General features: G+C 35.5%; 1 protein-coding gene across 2 annotated transcripts; it reads left to right on the top strand.

The window, feature by feature from the left end:
• Window positions 1–2,094: 2,094 nt before the first annotated feature.
• LOC108147538 (RYamide receptor) lies at window positions 2,095–19,982 on the top strand. Of its 2 annotated transcripts, none has more exons than XM_017274121.2 (8): window positions 2,095–2,480; window positions 12,901–13,087; window positions 13,716–13,918; window positions 15,462–15,610; window positions 15,673–15,794; window positions 15,866–16,092; window positions 16,161–16,352; window positions 18,531–19,982. In XM_017274121.2, exons 2-8 carry the CDS (start codon window positions 13,015–13,017, stop codon window positions 19,185–19,187), a joined length of 1,623 nt encoding a protein of 540 aa, XP_017129610.1. In that variant the 5' UTR covers window positions 2,095–2,480; window positions 12,901–13,014; the 3' UTR covers window positions 19,188–19,982. The 2 variants fall into 2 exon arrangements, with proteins under 2 accessions (XP_017129610.1, XP_017129611.1); XM_017274122.2 differs by lacking the exon at window positions 2,095–2,480 and adding an exon at window positions 8,203–8,503.
• Window positions 19,983–20,026: the final 44 nt, after the last annotated feature.

Raw genomic sequence — 20,026 nt, 5'->3', positions numbered from 1 at the left:
ATTTCGATGATACTTGTCGATGCCAAATGAAAATGTTCTCGTGCGAGACATTTAAACTTCGTCGGTGGGCATTTCGAAAAGTCTATATTCGGTAAAGTAAGCTAAAATAAAGTAAGGTAATAATTTAATTAATTAAAACAATTAACAGAGTTCTGGCTGAGCAAGATCTGTTGGTTCAACTCAGTTGCGAGTTGAGGCAAACTTTTCTGGTCCCGATGATAATGCGAATTTAGTTAAATTAGTTTGTATTTAATTCAATTCGCACACGAGCTCTAATGGACGCCATGATGCCAGCGACTCGAAATCTGTTCGAGTAACAATCTTAAGTATGTGTGGAACTTGGCCGCCGTGGGATACCATTTCAATGCAAGAATTTCCCCTGAACTACACAAATTTAAACCATTTTCTGTCATTAATTGGCTGGGGTGCTTCTGTGCAAACAACTTGACTGAACGCGATGTTTGTTCAAACTCGTGTCGAATTTCAAATCCATTTGATGTAATTGAATGGCAATTTAATTGATTACAACTCGATGGGGAATAGAATTTAGCTGTGAACTGAAAACGCAGTGAGCAGGTAAATAAAAATTTATATTAGTGTGCAGTCTATGCAAATTAATTTTATTTCACCGTACAGTGTTTGCCAAGTTTAGTACTTGCTCATTAAATATTTATGATGGGTGTTTGTAGGGCATCTTTTTTATTTATGTGCCTTAAAATTTAGTTAACATTTATCTCTGGCACTGGTTGGTTTTCTGACTTTGCTTAGACTTCATTTTCGTCTGCAAAACTCATTGGCTTCAGGCATTTTCTATTTCTGTTTGCGAACCCAAAGATGGGTCATTGATGGACATTGTCTTGCATGTGCCTGTCATGATGAGTTTATGTCCTCAAATTCAATTTGCACAGCTTTAAGGGCAACCGAAAATGAACATAACAATTCAGGCATTGTTAAAGAAATTGAAAGAAGCGTCACAGAAATTTGTGAAAATTGTATAAGGTTTTGAGGACTTACAAAGTCTTATAAAACTCTTTATCATTTACTTTCTCAGGCAGTTCAGTTTTATTTATTTATTTTAAATTGGCAAGTGTTTTGTCTCTTAAAGAAACGGAATTATACCTAAACTACTTCATTTTTATTTTTGTCTTTAAAAAAAACGCACATTAAATTATACCTAAATTACTTAATAAAAAAAGCAGTGCTTACCCATATGCACACGAAGTTATAAAGCTTTTTGAAGTTCTCAAAAACAGACAACAAACAGAAATCCAATTTATTAAAGGTAGTAAAATATTTCTATGGAACGAAAAATTCATTGACGTATTTGCTATTTCCCCCAGGACTTAATTTTAAATGCCCTATTTATTTACATGGAATTCAAGTACGAATTCAGAAACGTATATTCACAAGCAGAATTGACATTAAATAGCCAAATTCTCTTCTGCAAAAAAAAAGTTTCCTAGATTAAATTGTATCGTCTGCCCCCAAGCCTCATAACAAATTAATCATTTAATGCCAAGTAGTTGGTTTAACAAAACAATTACAAGCAAGAGTTTCTGTCTGGGGCAGATAAAATGCGGAGGCGCGGAAACTCCACTAGAAACCGACTTAATTCAGTATTAAATGGTAATTACTAATTCAACAATACGCAGACATTGAAACTTTCACTTATCTGTATCAATTTTGCTGAGGGGAGGCAATAAAATTGTTTTTGGGGTGGGTGGCAGCAATAATCAGTAAACAAATAAGCGAGTAAATACGCCGAGACACGCCCAGACTCCCATCTGAGTTGGTGTTGGATTTTTTATTGATTTATATTAACAACACCACAAAAACAAGGTAAATTGATTAAGATTTCTTGTGGGGCTGCACCTGAGTTTTTGCTCATGTCATCTGCACCCCGTTCCGCCCACTCTGACGTATGCGTAATTTTTCGAGATAAAATAAATACTTTTGGGGGCTGCGTTTGTCTGTGTACGAACGCGCCTGCCCCTCTTTGTATCTGTGTGGGAATCAATAGAAGCCGGCACGCAAAGAAAAAATTAACAGGCTGCCGAGTTTTCATTGCCATCAGTTGGCTCCGTAAGCTTTTATCGTGAGGTTGTGGCTCGCGATCGAAACTGTATCAAAAAAAAATAAAAATTTAACCAAATATTCGCGCAAATTCGTTAGCGATACGCTTCTAAGTTAAATCATTAAGTTATATTCCACACAGATATGCTGTTGAAACATTTAGTACATTATTAAAAACCATTTGAAAGTGTGTTTATCTAAAAGTATATTTAAACATAGATACAGTACTCTATTTATTCGCCTGCTGATTATGGCCGTAAAACTGACCGCGGAATCAATAGCAAAATAACCAGAAAGCTAATTGCATTAAACAGTGAAAAACACTCAGCCTCAGGAAATGATAATTAATTATTTTATTGGAAAAAAACGCATTTTAATCCATTGGAAAAGTAATTAATTTCTGTAAGGTAAGTTGAGTATGACACGCACATCAAATCGGCTTCCGTTATTCAAAAAATGGTTAAAAATTCATTATCGTTACAATTAAGAGCATTAAATGCGTACGTGTAGACGAATTAAATAGTTATACAACGGTTCGAGGGAAGAGTAACTCATTCGTTTCGAGTTCTCGCATCAATAAACAAATAAAAAATCTATTAAAACCACATACACTCTGTTGATTTGTTTGGCAATTGAGCAATTTAAACGTTCTTCCAGTCAGTCGGCTAGTAAATTTTTGTTGTCTGCGAAATTTATCAATGAATTTTTAGCATCCAATAGACTGGCATCACGTGGGACAATAAAAGAGCTTGAAATATAAAGTGTTTTGTTTACTTGCTTGGAATTTTTCTGTTGCGGTTGGCTTACCTGGCAATAAGAAAATTAAATTAAGTTAGTATTGAGGTTCAATTACGTACAGAAAATGCTTAAATATTTATAAGCATGAGAAAAAAGGAATTCCTAATTGAATATAAAATTTTCGGCACTTGATAGACAGTAAGTAAAATATTTTCATTTGTAATGCAGATACAATCCTTTTTCTGTTCATGATCCTTTTTTGCTCGTCATTGAGTATTTGAAATGTCAGCTAACAAAATGTGGTGTCAGCTTGAGTAAGCTGTCTGTTGCATTTCCCTCAAGTGTCCGGCAGCTAAGAAAGCTCTTCCGTTTTAATCTGTTGGCTTATATTTTCTACAACCTTATGCTCAGAGAACATTACGTATTGTACTTTGTTTCCAGCGCCAGAGAATTTCAATTAGAGGTGGCTGGAGGTTATAACAGGTGCGACAAACGCAGCCTTGGTAAGAAAATTATCAAGAGGCGAAGAAAAAGACAAATAATAAGCCTAGTAACAACCTTCTCCAAGGTCTGTGACTTTTCTTGCTACTAGACCGTTAAAATGATGAAAACAGCAAAATATTTAACACAAGTATGAAATGTTATTTAAACGTTAAAGAGCTAGCTGGCATTTCATAGCCATTTTATTTGTATTTTTAAGGGTAAACTCAATTTAAATTTTAAGCAAAGAAACAAACATGAAACATCCAAAATTGCAATCTGAGAAAACACAAAGAACAAATGGCTTTTTCCTGTTCTGTTTTTGTTGCTGCTTGTAAAAGGTAACAAAATGAAGACATATAGCCAACTCTTTCTCTTTGCTTTCCTGGCCGAAAAATCATCCTTTGTTTTGGTTGGTATTTAACCCTTTGGAATTTGCTTCTTATTGCTAAGCCACTAATTGCTCACGGTCATAATGAATCTCGTTAATGAAGTTTCTACTGTTGTTGCGGCTGAAGTGTGATTAAATGTATTTATCTCAGGTTGGCTTCTGTAAACGAAATCCATGCGGCTTGTCTGGATATCGCATAACACAATTAATTACATCAGCCTTGAAGCTGGAAGGTATGAAAGCCTTTTGCCATAATATTCTGGCCGTATAAATTCAATTTTTAAATTACGATACTGATTGGGCTTCACAGAAAGAGCCTGGGGGTGATGCTTTTTATTTTTATAACTTTAAAGAGATTTTCATAGCCTACTTACGCGAGCTTCAATATGATGCTATTTACTTTAAAAAAGGAGAATTAATAAAGTGGATGTTTACTCCAATAAATAATTTATATTTTTGTAGCATATTTTCATTAAATCTACTTTTTGATGGGCTTTTCTGGATATTTGTTGCATTCTTTTATTCATTGTTGTAAAATTACCAATATTTCTACATCTTACAAGTAACATTGTGACTTGTAAAAAATCGCCCACAATACTTGATGAAGCCCGTGCAATGCTTTGTCAGGTTTGCATCGTTTAATTGGGCCATTGGGATGGGATTGCTCATCATTGTCGGCTTTGTTGTTCCACCTTTTTTTGTGGAACATCTTCTACATTGCCATTGTTTGGCAAAAAGGTCAAGAAACTGTTGGAATTTGTAATGACAAATTGTATTAGCTACAAATGGTTGCTCAAAAATTAGCCGAACTTGTGCGGAGGAAACTCAATTGAATAGAGCTTAACTCAGGATTGTTCAAAGGTTCACTGAACGGGTGGCAGATGCTTTGGTTAATTAAAGAGTTTTTTCTAGAATTGAAGACATGTGAAGAGGGCTTCATCGAAAGTTTAAAGAACTTTCAAGGGTGTGTTTAATCAGAAGTTCAGAGACCTCTAAGTGGTTGCAATTTAAAGGATCTCCAAGTCAATTTGAAGAGTTTAAAAAGTCTTCAAACTAATTTATAACATTTGTCTTCAAATTTTGCGCAATTGCAACGTTGAACTTTTCAACATCGGCACAACTTTTGGACTTATTGATCAATAGAAAAGAACTTAATACGTAAATAAAAGGGTGTAATACATATTTATCAATTATCTTTTGCATTTTAACCTTCCTTTTTAAGCAAGAAACTAAAATTATTTTATTTTTTTACACTTTATTTACTTTTGTTACTCCTTAGATATTTTACATTTGACATTTATTATTATTGATTCCAAAATATGAGAATAGATTTACATGGGATTGCTCGTTCCATTTCTCCTCAAAGTGCTTGTATATATTAAAAGGTTTCTACTCACCATCTGTCAATGTGCCAACACACACTCAGCCACGTAAATATTTCTACTTGTCTTCCCGCTTGTTGACTTTTATTGAAAAACTTCCATTTTTCGCTTCTGTTTTCTTGTTTTGCTTTAACGTTTTTGGAAAGAAGGGTTCTCCCTTGCCAAGAACAATGTAAATTTTAAACCCTCCTTCGACAAAGTCTCTGCTTAAAATGTCTGCAGATTATAATGCAGCATTTATTTGCAAATCCTTGACATTTTTTGCCGGGGATAGAATCATTTCATGGTCAGCAGTTTAATGTTTTTTTTGACTGCATCTTCCTGCATAAATTTCTTCTATTTATAATCGAATAGAAATAGCTTCGGGCAGATGATGTTCATTACGTTAAAATAAACGTTGCCTCAAATCCTTAAATGCAAATTAAAGCAACTGAAGTAAACACGTATCATTTTAGCCTGAATATATTAAAGCCACAAATTGAGAAATGTCAATCGAAATCATTCAAGAAAATGCATATTCACATATTCAATGCATAATATAAAGTTTTAACAATAATAAATATGTCAGTTGCTTTGGCATTGATGGACAGGATAATATATCCTATTTAAATTGACTTAGAAAGGACAGAGTTCATCTGGTTAGGTCACGAAAACTGATTAAGCTCAAGAAAACCCCAAAATTTAAATGTCAATTACATAATCAAAACGGTTTATATGTGCTCACAAGTTGAATTATATATTTATTTTCTTAAGTAAGTAAACTTATAAATAGAAATTTTCCATCATCATCACCATTTGTGCTAATTGCACAATTTTCTTAGCTCTATTAAGTGATTATCATTTCATAATTAATTTATAATAGAGAACCATGTTAAGCAGTAAGCTGACCCAAAAATAAAGCCAATCAATTGTTGATATCTTCAACGATTGTCATTAACGACATGACTTTTTTGATGGAAATATCCAGCAGGTCTAGACTGTTCCATGTTCTATTAATATTTATAACATTTGGATAATAATTAGTCGCATTTAATATTTATATTGTGTCGGTTTATTCAACCGCAGAAAGAAGCCGACAATAGTCTGTGAAACTTGTTTTCAACCTGTCTGGCGTTGGTTGTATTCCTTGTGGGATTGAGTTTGGGGTTTCTTTTCGCCACTTGAGATGTCCGATTAGATGTGGGATTCGGTCCGGGCATTTCTTTGGCTTTTTGACAAGGAAAAAACGTGCCAAATGGAGCCGTTTGTGTGCATTTAAATGTGCTGATTAACTTGATTTAGGTCTGTCATGGCCACTGCAATAACTTGTCTGGGTAAAAGTCCTTTGAAATGAGAGCAGGTTTAATTATGTGCACTTCAATTGCTTCGTTGATTGTGTAGAGATGCAGGGTCCAATAGGCAAACAACACATTTGCTTTCAATCAGTTTTATTTAAGGCCATCAAATAAGCATGTCTTCACTTAATTAAGAAACTTTAAACGAAACTTGATTTATGCAAGAACTTATGCGTAACTCCGAATGTCCAGGAATTTTAATTGAATTCTCTAGAGCATTTTGATTGGCATATTTGTATATTTTGCCACACAAGGAATTTGTTTTAATCGAAATTCACGAAATGCCACTCAAAGTGGAATGCAGGGGGCAGTCTGAAGTATGAAAATCTAAAGCTGAGTTGGGGTGAAATAGAATGAAATCAATTTTTATCGGTACAGATATGCTTCAATCTAATAAACACATTTCAACGGAAACAGTTACCGGCCTATTTCCACCTGTCGTCTGGAAATTTTGTCAGCCAAAGGCAAAAAAAGAGGATGAATTTTAAATTGACAGGCCAGCAACTCCCCGCAGACAATGATTTTCTCATACCCCTTCCGCATACGGTTGGTAGTCCGTGTCACAATGACTTTCAGACTTGTAATTTTAGTCTTCTTTTTACCTGGTTAACGTTTAGTTATATAAAAAACCTGAGACATTTTTGAAGGCCCTCATCAAACGGTTTTCTATTACGTTTGATTAAACTAGACATGTGCACGTGGTCCCTAGAACCCTTCTCTAAAGCAAACTTTTATTCCGTTTTTTTGTTTTTCACTGCCTTTAAACTCAAACTTTTACCAATTTAATTAAAAATACGTGTCCTTTTTTCTAAAGGGTTTTTCATATTAATGAGTTGCGAGCAAACGTGATCTGCCTTACAAATATTTCCCTCAATCTCAAATGATGTCATACGTGCACTAAAGTTTCATCCAGATATGTGGCATAAATTATTAAATATTTAAAGAAAAACTTTCTGATAGATCAAAAATAAAAATTCGTAGAAAAAGAATTTTCGGGTCCTAGAAATGTTAAATGCAATAAAAATTTTCCAAGGATTTCCGTGTTTGATTTGCCATGATTTTATTTCGTAATGTTGACATCAATCAATAAGAATTATTCTGTTGTGTGCAAAAGAGCACTTTTAAGATTATCTGTTTTCAATTTCCGCCACATTTTCCGCCAAATTTGCATATGTATTAGGCAAACAAAAAGGAATGAGAATGGTACATATTTTGGCATTCCGTTTGTTCAACATGATAGGTAATATAATTCCCATTTAGAAATGGTGGGCGTGATGATAAAGGTGCGTATATATACTATGTATGCAAATCAGAATGTGTTCAGCCACAAGGATTTAGTGCGCGATGTCAATGTGTCTGGAAGCGTTAAAGCTGATGACACGGAAGAGCTGTGATAAGTGCAAAACTTGAGAGGAAGAGCAGGGCACCCGCTGGTAGCAAATTGGTTTGACTTTGTTTTCTGAGGGTATGCAGAACACTCTTTAATTGCTTATTACTTTTCTTGCTAATTTTTCACTTAGCTTCATCAGCATAAACTTGCCAGCGGAATGAAAATGAGAAACATAAATTTATACTTTTATGTACTATGTATTACTCTTTTTTTTTTTTCTTTCTGCTTACTTCAAGGGTCGTCGGATTCTGTTCGATGGCAAACAGGTTTGAAGTGCAACTTGTTGTGTTTTGAGTGCCAAAATTTCCTCTTAGACGCCTCGTCTTCTTGTGCTTTGAAAATTCCGGCATCGGCTGGGGTTCGTACATTGGGCTCGTGTGCGAATTGCCAACCGTTCAACAGTTGTTCCACCCGAGAAAGAACCTACTGCCAACAGTTGATAACGGGAACTCGTGCGGCCAGGATGCTTAGCTGCCTCCTTCGAAAGAAACCTAACGTTCTGCAGTGAAAGTGAATTCAAATTTTATGAACAGCGAAACATTCGTAACATTTACAAAAGGGCTTTTAATTAGATTTCCGCACGGAAAAGTCTAACGTGGCCCAAGGCGTTGAGTGCCGAAATAAAACTATATTAATACCAATTTAACTGGATAAGTGTTTCGGGCGTGAGTGCCAGAAGAGAGTTTCGTTATTTTTGGACTCACAGCACCTGCGGGTAACACTCACATTTATTACACTTAGTCTGTATATTACGCAAAATGTAAGCCAAAAAATCCCCGTCCTCTTTTTACCTTCTGGCTCTTTTTGTGTACTCTTTCAGAAGGTTTTATTTGATTTAGGCAATATTTAGCATCGTAGTGAAATATACCTTTCCGAACCTTTAAACAATATATTCTTCATTTTATTTGTACAGCCAAAAAAAAATTAAAAAAAAAAAAAAAACTTAGTTGTTTTTAACATAGCCTTTTTGCTAAATATATATAGGTACTTTAAAAAATCTACGCACAATCTATTTTTCATAGAATATCGAACGAAAACACATTAAAACGATGTAAAAATTTGCATCAAACAAACTCAGCAGAAACATTTTAGAACTTAAAATATAATATAATATTAATATCAAAGATAAGGAAATTTCTGATTATTTCAAATTATTTATTATTATTTATGTTAATTAAACATAGCATACTTGACAAGTTCTATTCAAACGAGACTTTCACTCCGATTCAATGGATTGCTTGCCATCTTTGTTCTTTACGAAACACGTGTCCGAGGGAACAGGACACCTGGGGCGTTTTTTAAGAGCATCCTTGCCTGTAATGCGCAATTAAATGGTGTGCCACAAAAGGCAATCGGTGGGCAGGCATAATTTTGTTCTTAATTTTTAAAGAATTTTGGGCTTGCTAATTTAAGTATTTTGCAATTGTAAAATGGTAGAGCCGCAAAAGGGAGCATAAACTTGGCCGGATATTACGCAAACAATGTCAAAGGACCGGCGACCATATTGTGAGGTACTTATCGAGGTCCTTTGGTGGTTACTGAAGGGGAAGGTAGCCCAAAAGCAGAGCAAAAAAATTATAGAAAACGCAAGTTAAATGAACTCTGGGAAAGTTTTTGTCCTCCGACATCTAAAAGCATTTTATCAAGTGTTTTGAACAGAATTTTTGATGCTGGCAATCCTTTTTGGTCAGCGATTGTGGCAAAACATTTAAGCGTGCCTTTCGCAAATTAGTAAGCCGTCTGAAATCATTTACCTGACCCCTGGGGCATTGTGTTTGATGAATTTTTAATTGATTCGCCTTAAAATCCTGCTGGCAGAAAAGTCTCAAGTCGCCATCAATTTGCATAGACGAGGACTTAATAATATCCGGCCTTCTGCCAATTGAAAATGTCAATACCAAGAAAATTAAGTTAAATAAGCCAAGCATCGGGAACGATAAGTAATCAAGCATGAAAAGGTTAAAACGACTTCCTTTGAAAACATTAAATAAGCTAAGACCAGCTCAAAAGGATTTTAATGCCATGCGCTTTTCGGAACTTTTTGTGACATTTTCTTAAGCGGTCCTAATTTATCACCACTTCTTTGACACATTAACTAAAATAGCAACAATCTTAATTACAATCCTCGCTCAACCAAGTGATTATTTATTAAAATGAGACTAGACAGCTGAAAACTTTTGTCCCAAAAGTCTAATCAAACCAGAAATCGTAAACACACGCCGTCTTAGTTCAAGCTTAAGTCCAAAGTCTGTTGGCATTGCAAACAAAGATACACACAGGACCCCTGGAAATTACACGCCCAATTCTTTAACCTTTGGATGGTCCCTTTTCTCACCCTTAAGTTCGAATAAGATATCAAACAGAAGAGTACAAACCGAATTGCATAATGCCCCTCATTAACATAAATTGGATATTTGTTATTTGTTATGAGTTACTAAATGCTATCTTCTTTAAAAAATAAATGCTCTAAAATGAATAAAAGTATGATTAATTTAAAGAATATTTTAAACAGTATATTTATTCGTCCAGTTTTTAATAAGAATATATGTATAAAAATGTGAAATGAAAAGCTTTCTGACAGAAAGATAACACCCCCTGTAAGGGTATTAAAATGGCTTGCGCTTTTATTGGACATGTTGTCTTTTCTTTTCCTTTTTCATTAAATCTGACGCTCCTACTCGGGAATGGTAAAGGCATAAGCCTTCCCATAATGTGGCTGTTGTTCCTCGGCTTATGTGTCGTATACGCATTGCTCAATGTTACTTAAAAGACCAGGACGTGGGAGCTCCCATTGCAATAATACGTTGTTGTCAACTGGCTCGCTGATAGGCCGAACTTTTGAAGCTACGTAACTCGTTGCCATCCAATATAAATTTGTTCTTTGATCTCCCACGTCCCACCGACGTTATATTAGGATACACTTTTAATAATATTCGCTGCTTGAACAACAATTTCCATTCAAAAATTTGTTATTCAATTCACCCGGGTCCATTCCTGAATATTTCGTTGCTACTACGCACGTGCGACCCGTGTTTCTTGTTAGAGTGAAGTCAAAAGTCTGAAAATTTAACAAATTAATGGTTTGGTCCTTGGTGACAAGAATCCCTGTTGCTTTGTTCTCGAGTGTGTTTCAAGTGAATTTGATGGAAAATCTACGGCAGCACTTTTCACGCCGTCTGGGGTCTCCAATACGGAAAAAAATAATAGAAAAAATTTGAAATTTGAACAAAGGGTAAACCTTTATAAAGTTTTGTTTTTAATGCTCAAAACTTAAAACAAATAAAATTAATTTAAAAGGGTTTTTAATTGAACTTTTAAAAATTGAATCTTAAACGCTAAGGAGTTTCATTTCTTAATTCATACCTTCCATTTTCTTAGTGCATCATTTCAAAGGCACACACATGCCAACGTCAGCTTAATGACCCGAAAATCCTTGGTTCTCAATTAGTTGACCATCAAAATTCAAACCAAAATAAGAGGAACACAAATAGGGAGAGATTTTCTTTGACGTTAATTAGAAAATCTCGACGTCTCGCATGGGCAGACTAATTGCTCTCACTGAGTAGCATAAAAAGATCCAACAACTTTCCCGATTATTCCCCCACTTGCCACTAAAAAATTGTATACAATTTTTCAAACAGCTTGCAGCGATTCTTTGCATAGGATCCCACACAAAAAAAAAAAAAAACACTTTCTGGCTTGGCCTTGATGGCTTTGAACCTTTAAGCTGATGAACTAAATGAGTTTGCGGTGGCGGTGGAATCCGACATACACAATTTCAACAATGAACCATCCCAATCTAGTTTACACTTGAAAAATCGCATTAGGTCCTAAGCTGGCGTATTATCTGCAGTTCTCGTTGAGCTACGCAAATAGGTCGAACTTAAGAACTTTGGGCTTGCTTTAAAGAGGATTAGGGAGAAAATGCTTATTATAGTAAAAGGCAACTTGCAACGTATATTTTCATGGAGCACTGCTCATAATATATACGAAATATATGTTAGGGGCAATACCAAAAGAAGACATTTATGGGTAATTTGTGTGCAAGTCACATAGTGGTTCCTGTAGTTTATTCGAAAAAAACAAAAGGTGTAAAATTATTGTACAAAAAAGGCTCTAGAAAATGTCATATATATTATTTAAGTTTATGGTTTCGTCTGGGTATAAATAAAATAGTTAATGTAGAAAACAGGTATACATTTTTATGTAGATTTTCTTCTTGTTTCCATGAATTTTCTAAGCGTTAATATAAATGCAAAACAACCAAAAAAAAAATTAAATAATTTTTATTTTTGGCAAATAAAGTACTAAAGAAAAGTTCTTGTAAACAAATTTTGTTCCTTAATTTGACCTTGGGGGTCTCGCCAAATCTACACAGTATGTTAAGTTATGTGGAATTAATTGTATAAACATGAAATAAAAAAACATTATTGTATAATATCAACTGCTTTCAAATATTGTATACAAAACTCGATAACAATTCTGTCTGCCAATAAAATATACATTTAGTTGTCCAATAAATTAACAAGTCTTGACAGTGTTTACACTACATAAGATAAATTAACAAGTCCCCCAAAATGTTAACAATTCGATAAGTGGTCAATTAACCGCACTGAGAATCTTATTCTCAATCATTCAATGAACTCTGTCAGTTCTGATTTGTTATTAAGAAGCCAACCTTAATGCGGCTTTGCCAACATACGAGCGTTGGCGTTACTCTTCAATAAAAACATAAAAATATTATTGGGGAGTGAAAACTGTTTTTATTAGAAACAAAATACGTGCAGTATTCTGTTTCACTGTCCACAATCACCAACCTAGGAGAGTTGAATTTTGGTCCACTTTCAATTATACAAAACAAACTTTTCACATGAGAAAGCTGACAGGTGATTCCACCTGAGCCATTACTCATGTCCACCCACTCAAATTGATCAGTTCCTTAAGGGAAAACTGAGATTGCTTGTTTGGCTTTCAATGTTATTTTGGTTCATTTGTTTTTCTTGTTGTCTGCACTCGTGATTTACTCCGACCACCAGAATTGTTGTAAGTAACTTTTAAACAATTTTACAGAAGCTGTAAATTAATGTAGCAATTTATATCTCTCTCTTTTAGATAGCAAGAAGCGCTTAAGGATGTATAGCACTACATAAACACAGAAAGGTCAAACTTAAGTACAAGGCTTAGAGGATTTTATATTATCATTAAGCAAAACAAAAACATAGTGCCATGGCAATGGACTTAATCGAGCAGGAATCCCGTCTGGAATTCTTGCCAGGAGCCGAGGAGGAAGCGGAATTCGGTAAGTTGGGTTGGCAAATTAAGGCCCAAATTCGATGACTTTAACTGAGTAAATTTGAAATTTGTGATATGTGGTATTTGGAATTGCTTACAAATGCTATGTTGGAGTATAAGTTTTTATCTAAAACAAGCCCCTTAAATTGACTTTATACATTTCTCTTTAGCATTATAAGTCCGATTCAATTTCCTTGATATTTTTCACTCAGCAGGAATGTCAATGTCGTTCGCCCTGCCACCAACTGACAGACAACTGACGCTTAAATTAATCTGCTTCTGTCAGTTCAGCGAGATTTTCACACTGTTCAACACTTAAACTAAAACAATAAAGATAATTAAGACGCAGAAGATTTTGAATTATAATTTTGCTTTATCTTTTTAAAACTTAAAAATTACTTAAAATTTAAAAAACATTGTACGTTAGGTATTGTTTTATACAATTAGAGGGATAACCAAACCAACAAACACTTTTTCAATTGTGTAGATACATTTTAATTATAACTGTGGGAAAACAGGGAAACAAAATTTAAAACTTAAAAAACTCAATAAATATTTGTAATTTTCGTTGTACCTTACTATTTTTTTGAGTGAGAACAAACCCCAATCATAACTATTTTTAAATCCATTCGCAGAACGTTTATACGCGGCCCCCGCTGAGATTGTGGCCCTGCTGTCCATCTTTTACGGGGGCATCAGCATTGTGGCTGTCATTGGCAACACCCTGGTTATCTGGGTAGTGGCCACTACCAGGCAAATGCGAACTGTCACAAATATGTATATCGCTAATTTGGCATTCGCCGATGTGATCATTGGCCTGTTCTGCATTCCATTTCAGGTGAGTTACGGCCGCAATGCTTAATTGCATTACAGGTAATTAGGCTTATTTTATGTGACTGTAAAATGCATGAAATAGACATCGCACATACGCAGTGTGATTCTGATAAATGGATATCAACTTAAATGCTTTTCGTACGCGGCGCTGTTTACAGCTTATATGCATAAATCACACAAGCCAACAGCATTATCATTAGTTTTCACTTATTTTCGCCATAAATAGGTAGTCCTAAATGGACACCAACACTCATTTTGAACCGCACAGGGCCCAGTGACATCAATTTCGGCATAATCCAACATCAATTTAATTTCCGGGCGGCAAGCGCTCAATTTCAAAATTACTCGCCACACACCTAAAAACCTAGGGTAATGGAATATTACCTACTTTAAATTTTAATGTGATTTTCGGGTTATGTGTTAATGGGATTAGTATTACATTAAAGCCACCGAAATTAAAGTGCTAAAAGCCAAGTGAACAATTTTCTCGCCCTATTGCTGGCGGCAGCAAATTTAAGCAGATTGAATTTGAATGTGATACTGGGAAATGGTAAAGCCATTATCATCAATTGATTTGGTGGTGTTATTAAATACATGCACAAAAAAAGGGTGCTTTGAAAAGCTGTTTAATAAATGTTTAAATATTAATCAGCAAAAACAATTTAAATAAAATAATGAATACAAAAGTTTTTTCTGCTCCTGGTTTTGACCAATTTCGTCGAATTTTGCTCTTTTATTCATAATATATTTTAAGACAATAATTCCTATTTGAGTGAGCTTAGTGAGTCATATAACAAATATACATCATTTATTTTACTCTTAAATAAAAACCTAAAATAAAGCGCAACTATAGCATTCCTTTGAACTTTGAACATATGTCAAAGTCAGCCTTCACATTCCGCACTTAATTTATATTAATCCCGCAATTAAATAGAACATTGGTCCTGTCATAGCCGCCAGTAAGTGTCATCAATAAGCTGGCGAGAAAATTGCAATTTGCGGCGACCATTATTGAGTGTAGCGAAAGGAGAAAGCGCGTTCCTCAAATATCCGCAGTAACCGCATAAACGTTCGCATTCCCTGCCACGTAAATCTCAGTCCAACAACTCAATGGAGATTTTGGCCATTTATTTGCCCATGAGTTGCTGGGACAGGGACAGGGCGAAACCAAAACAAAACACCCCCACAGTTTCCTGTTGTTTACGGACCAGTGTCCATTAATGATGTTTGCCATGTGACTTGAATGGGTTCGCAATTTTGGGTTGATTTAATCATCGCACATCGCACATCGCACCGACATTCACATGTGCGTGCCTTTTCTGTGAGCACTGAAAAAAACGTTCGGCCAAATGTAACCAGCTTGGATTTATTAAGAAAAAAAATATTTTTTAGTAAAATAATTATGACTAAAAAGTTAATTATCATTCTGAATCTTGTGACCTTGAATAATTAGTTTTTCAAATTAAGGTAAGAACTAGCTTTAACCGCGAGAAAATTTGTAACAAATCTTTCTGTTGACATTTAAGAAATATTTTTTCTTTGTGCAGTTCCAGGCTGCCCTGTTGCAGAGTTGGAATCTGCCGTGGTTCATGTGCAGCTTTTGCCCTTTTGTCCAGGCACTGAGCGTCAATGTCTCTGTGTTTACGCTGACCGCCATTGCAATCGATCGACATCGGGCCATCATCAATCCACTTAGGTGAGTCGGGGCATCGCAATTCGGAATCGGCAGGGTCATTAAAAATCGGCTTACCCATGCAGGGCACGACCCACAAAGTTCATCTCGAAGTTCATAATTGCGGGAATTTGGATGTTGGCTCTGCTTTTTGCCGTACCCTTTGCCATCGCCTTTCGGGTGGAGGAGTTGACCGAAAGGTTTCGTGGTAAGTCAATACGATTTTCATTAATTATGTGCCCACGAGCTCACCCATTTTTGCCTGACTCCCAAAAATAGAGAACAATGAGACCTTCAATGTGACGCGACCGTTCTGCATGAACAAGAACCTATCGGATGATCAACTGCAATCGTTTCGCTACACTCTGGTCTTTGTGCAGTATCTGGTTCCCTTTTGTGTCATCAGCTTTGTGTACATTCAAATGGCCGTGCGATTGTGGGGTACTCGGGCGCCGGGCAACGCACAGGATTCACGGGACATAACGCTGCTGAAAAACAAGAAAAAGGTAAGGCCACAGCGGGAAGCGAGTCCGGTCGGGATTTAATTTCCTTTTTCTATCCGCCGTACGCACAGGTCATCAAAATGCTGATTATCGTGGTCATTATATTCGGCCTGTGCTGGCTGCCACTGCAGCTCTATAATATTCTGTATGTCACGATCCCGGAAATCAACGACTACCATTTCATTAGCATCGTCTGGTTCTGCTGCGACTGGCTGGCCATGAGCAATAGCTGCTACAATCCCTTTATTTATGGCATATACAACGTAAGTGAGCCAGATGGTGATGATTGTTTGTCCTGATTTGTTTACTGAGTGCTGAATTCGCATTTGCCTGTCTGCGTTTCGATTGGTGTCCTTGGTTTCAAAGCTGTTCCGCTGGGACACGTTTATTGGAGTCGCACTAAATGGACATAAATCCCAAAAAGGAAACAAAATTTGCCTGGGAATAGTGGGATTGGCGAGGGACTTAAGGACGCTTTCGGATAGTGTTGGGCATATAAGTTGTGGGAGTCAAATATTGACATGAGGATTTTCGCAGGAACTGCTACGCACACAGGAAAAATCCTTTCAAGTTCTTCCCACTTCTCATGTATTTTTGTGGTTAACAAAAACTAATTAAATGGAATTAAAATTTATTAAGTCCATAGATACCAACTTTAAATGTATATTTAAGTTTTTAGTTTTTAGTAAAGAAATGACGTTAATTAAAGTAAATGAAATTCAAACTTATCGTGAATATTATTAAATCGATCTCCGTAGTAGTAATAATAATTTGTTATAAATTATATTATAGTAAGTAATTATTGAAAAATATGATTTTATTTAGTCTTTAAACCAAGATATTTTATTTATCTTTTTTGTTCAAGTTCATCAATTGTTATTTATTGAAAAACTTTTATTTGTCATCAGTTTATTAATTAGTTTATTTAAATTGTTTCATACCTTATCGAATGAAACACTGCTATGGAAGTTTCTTTGGTTCACAGCTCAAAGAAACCTCGAAATAAGGAAAACTCGTCTCTCTTCATTATATTGTGCACGAATCGATAACTCTGTCGAAAATGGAATTTCCTTTTCACTGATTACTAGCATCCGCGTCACATTTTAGCAAAAAAAAAAAAATTCGGCTTACTTTGAAACAATTTCCAATTTCTTTTAGCCGTATACCAAAAATAGCTGACACAAAAAAATTGTTTGTCAAAGTTAATTAAAGCATCGCTTTACTGTAGCCAATAAGCAAACACCTCCTGTCTGAACCGCAGGAATTGTGAACCCGCAAAGTGTAGGCAAATCCACAAAAATCTTCGGAATGGCAAAGTGGCAAGCCGAAAAAAACCCCACGACTGTTTGCTTTGACACTTAAATTGTCTGTAAAAGATAGATTGAGAGCGAGATCTCCGAATGCTCGTAAACTTTTTCCTTTTTTGGGTGTGCGTGAAAACTTTGTCAACAAATATTCTATTTTACTGTCGGCAAAGACAAATGGCATTTGGCAGCGGAGGTGGAGATTTTTCTAAACCATTTTCATTAGCCAAAAAGATGCCTTAGCTGGCGGCAAGTTTCGGCTTCTCCGAAATTTTAACTGCCACTCTTCTTTTTAATTAGACCGACGAATCGCAGAAACTTTGATTCTGCTTGTGCAGCAAACACCAATTTCAGATAACTTGAGATAAAAAAGATTTTATTTTTTCCCTGTCACTTTGTTGGACAGACAATAAAATTATTTTTAGCATATAAAATGTAATTTGTATCCTCGTAAAGACTTTTTCTATTGAAATATTAAATAAAAGTGGTTAAGAATTTAAAAGAAGAAAATCAAGTTTATTTTAACAATTCATAGAGGAAAGGAAGCCAACTTCGGATAACCGAAGTTTGTTTACCGTCTTAGTTATTCCAAAAATAAAATATTATAAAATACGACTGTTTTTCGATTTTTATGGATATATGTTTAAAAAAAGAAGCAATGTCCATTTTGCGCTGATTTTTGCGATCATTCCTAAAACTTAAACCGTAATTGTAAAATAGTAAACCGTTACTATATCTTGGAGTATATTAGTATAAACTAAAAATTTAATGTTTTTTAATGTTTAAGCTTCCGATCCGGCCTGTTCCGAATTGTATACTACTTTTGGGAAAGTTTCATCCTGAAAGACTAGTTTGCGTATAAATAAAAAAAACAGGCCATAAATTATTATTTCACAAAATTAGTTTGTCGTTTTTACATAGAAAAACTGATAAAAGTTTTTAAAAATATATAAATCCATATATCTGGCCTGCTAGCATCTTCAATTTTGCTTTCACTTCTTCAATACCACTCAACACTCAGTTAAGTTTTAGTTGCACAGAAAAAGTTAGAGCAGGGTTTGAATAGTTTTTATTAGCAATTTCTTGGTATTCAGAAAAAATAACTAACCCTTTTCTTCTGGTTTTTTCTTCGTACAGGAAAAGTTTAAGCGAGAATTTAATAAACGCTTCGCTGCGTGCTTTTGCAAGTTCCAAACGAGTCTGGACGCCCACGAAAGGACATTTTCGATGCACACACGCGCCAGTTCCCTCCGTTCGACCTACGCCAACTCCTCGATGCGAATTCGGAGTAATCTGTTTGGTCCGGGCCGGGGTGGGGTCAACAATGGCAAGACGGGCTTGCATATGACGCGGGTCAATGGGAGCGGTGCTAGCAGCGGAATTTACAACGGAAGTAGTGGGCAGAACAACAACGGCCACCAACAACATCAAAGTGTGGTTACCTTTGCCGCGGGTCCAGCTATTTCGGGTCCAGGTGTTGGAGGTGTCTCAATGCCACCGTGGCGCCGTAACAATTTCAAGCCCCTGCACCCGAACGTAATCGAATGCGAGGACGACGTGGCCCTCATGGAGTTGCCATCGACAACGCCGCCCAGTGAGGAAATGCCTTCCGGAGCGGGCGTTCAGCTGGCCCTGCTCAGCAGGAAAAGCTCAAGCTGTATTTGCGAACAGGAATTCGGCAGCCAGACGGATTGCGATGGCACCTGTATACTCAGTGAGGTGTCACGTGTCCACCTGCCCGGCCCTCAGGTGAAGGAGAAGGAGCAGGGAAAGTCCTTGTGGCAACCACTTTAATTTAATCTAGAGTTATTCAAATTATAGCCGTGTTCCACTGACACATTTGAACGCCGTTCACTTGAACAAATCTAATTAGAAATATAACTAGTCATCGGGAAAAACACTGCGTTTTAGGGGTAAATGTCAATATGATAGCTTTGTGCACATTCAACCCCCACACTTTAATTAAAGATCTTATTTTTCATACTAACTGTATATATTCTGGACAAGCAAGGATATTTAAAATATCAATAAGATAATACAAGTAAAAACATAAATGTATATGTATAACCGAATTTCGCAAACTAAATGTGTCGCTGGAACTTGACTAGTAACCTCTGTGATTTCATCTTAATAAATTGTGATTTCAAGTCCCATTGCTGATAATTGGTTCGCAGAAGGATATGTATTGATTGAGTGTGAATGCTGGTCGTGAGCCATGAACAGTATTATAATAATTGTAACTAAAAGGCGTTCCTTAAAGCACAATTTATGTGAATAAAACACACAAAACTTTGTTCAAACAGTGCTTAAAATCTATTGTTTAAAGTTCTTCTTTCAAAACCAAAATTCACCAAATCAATTTAAAGTAAGAAAATAAATCTAATAAGCACCTGAAATAAATTAAGTAGCATTAAATTAAATTATTTAAATAGTTATTTAACAAAAATCCGACAATGTATTGAAACCTACACCTGCACACAGCTGTATGCAAACGGAATGTACAATGTATGTCATTAAAAAAACAGAAAGGCTAATTAATGTAATTATTATTGTATTAATTTTGCAATCGATAACGAATAAACATTTCGAGTCATTAAGCAAACCAACAAAATATACTAGTTTTTTTTTTCATT

Source organism: Drosophila elegans, unplaced genomic scaffold, assembly GCF_018152505.1.
Source record: "Drosophila elegans isolate 14027-0461.03 unplaced genomic scaffold, ASM1815250v1 contig_208, whole genome shotgun sequence".
NCBI lineage: Eukaryota > Metazoa > Arthropoda > Insecta > Diptera > Drosophilidae > Drosophila > Drosophila elegans.
Note: the sequence above shows the minus strand (reverse complement) of the source record. Positions and strands in the feature narration are given on the sequence as shown.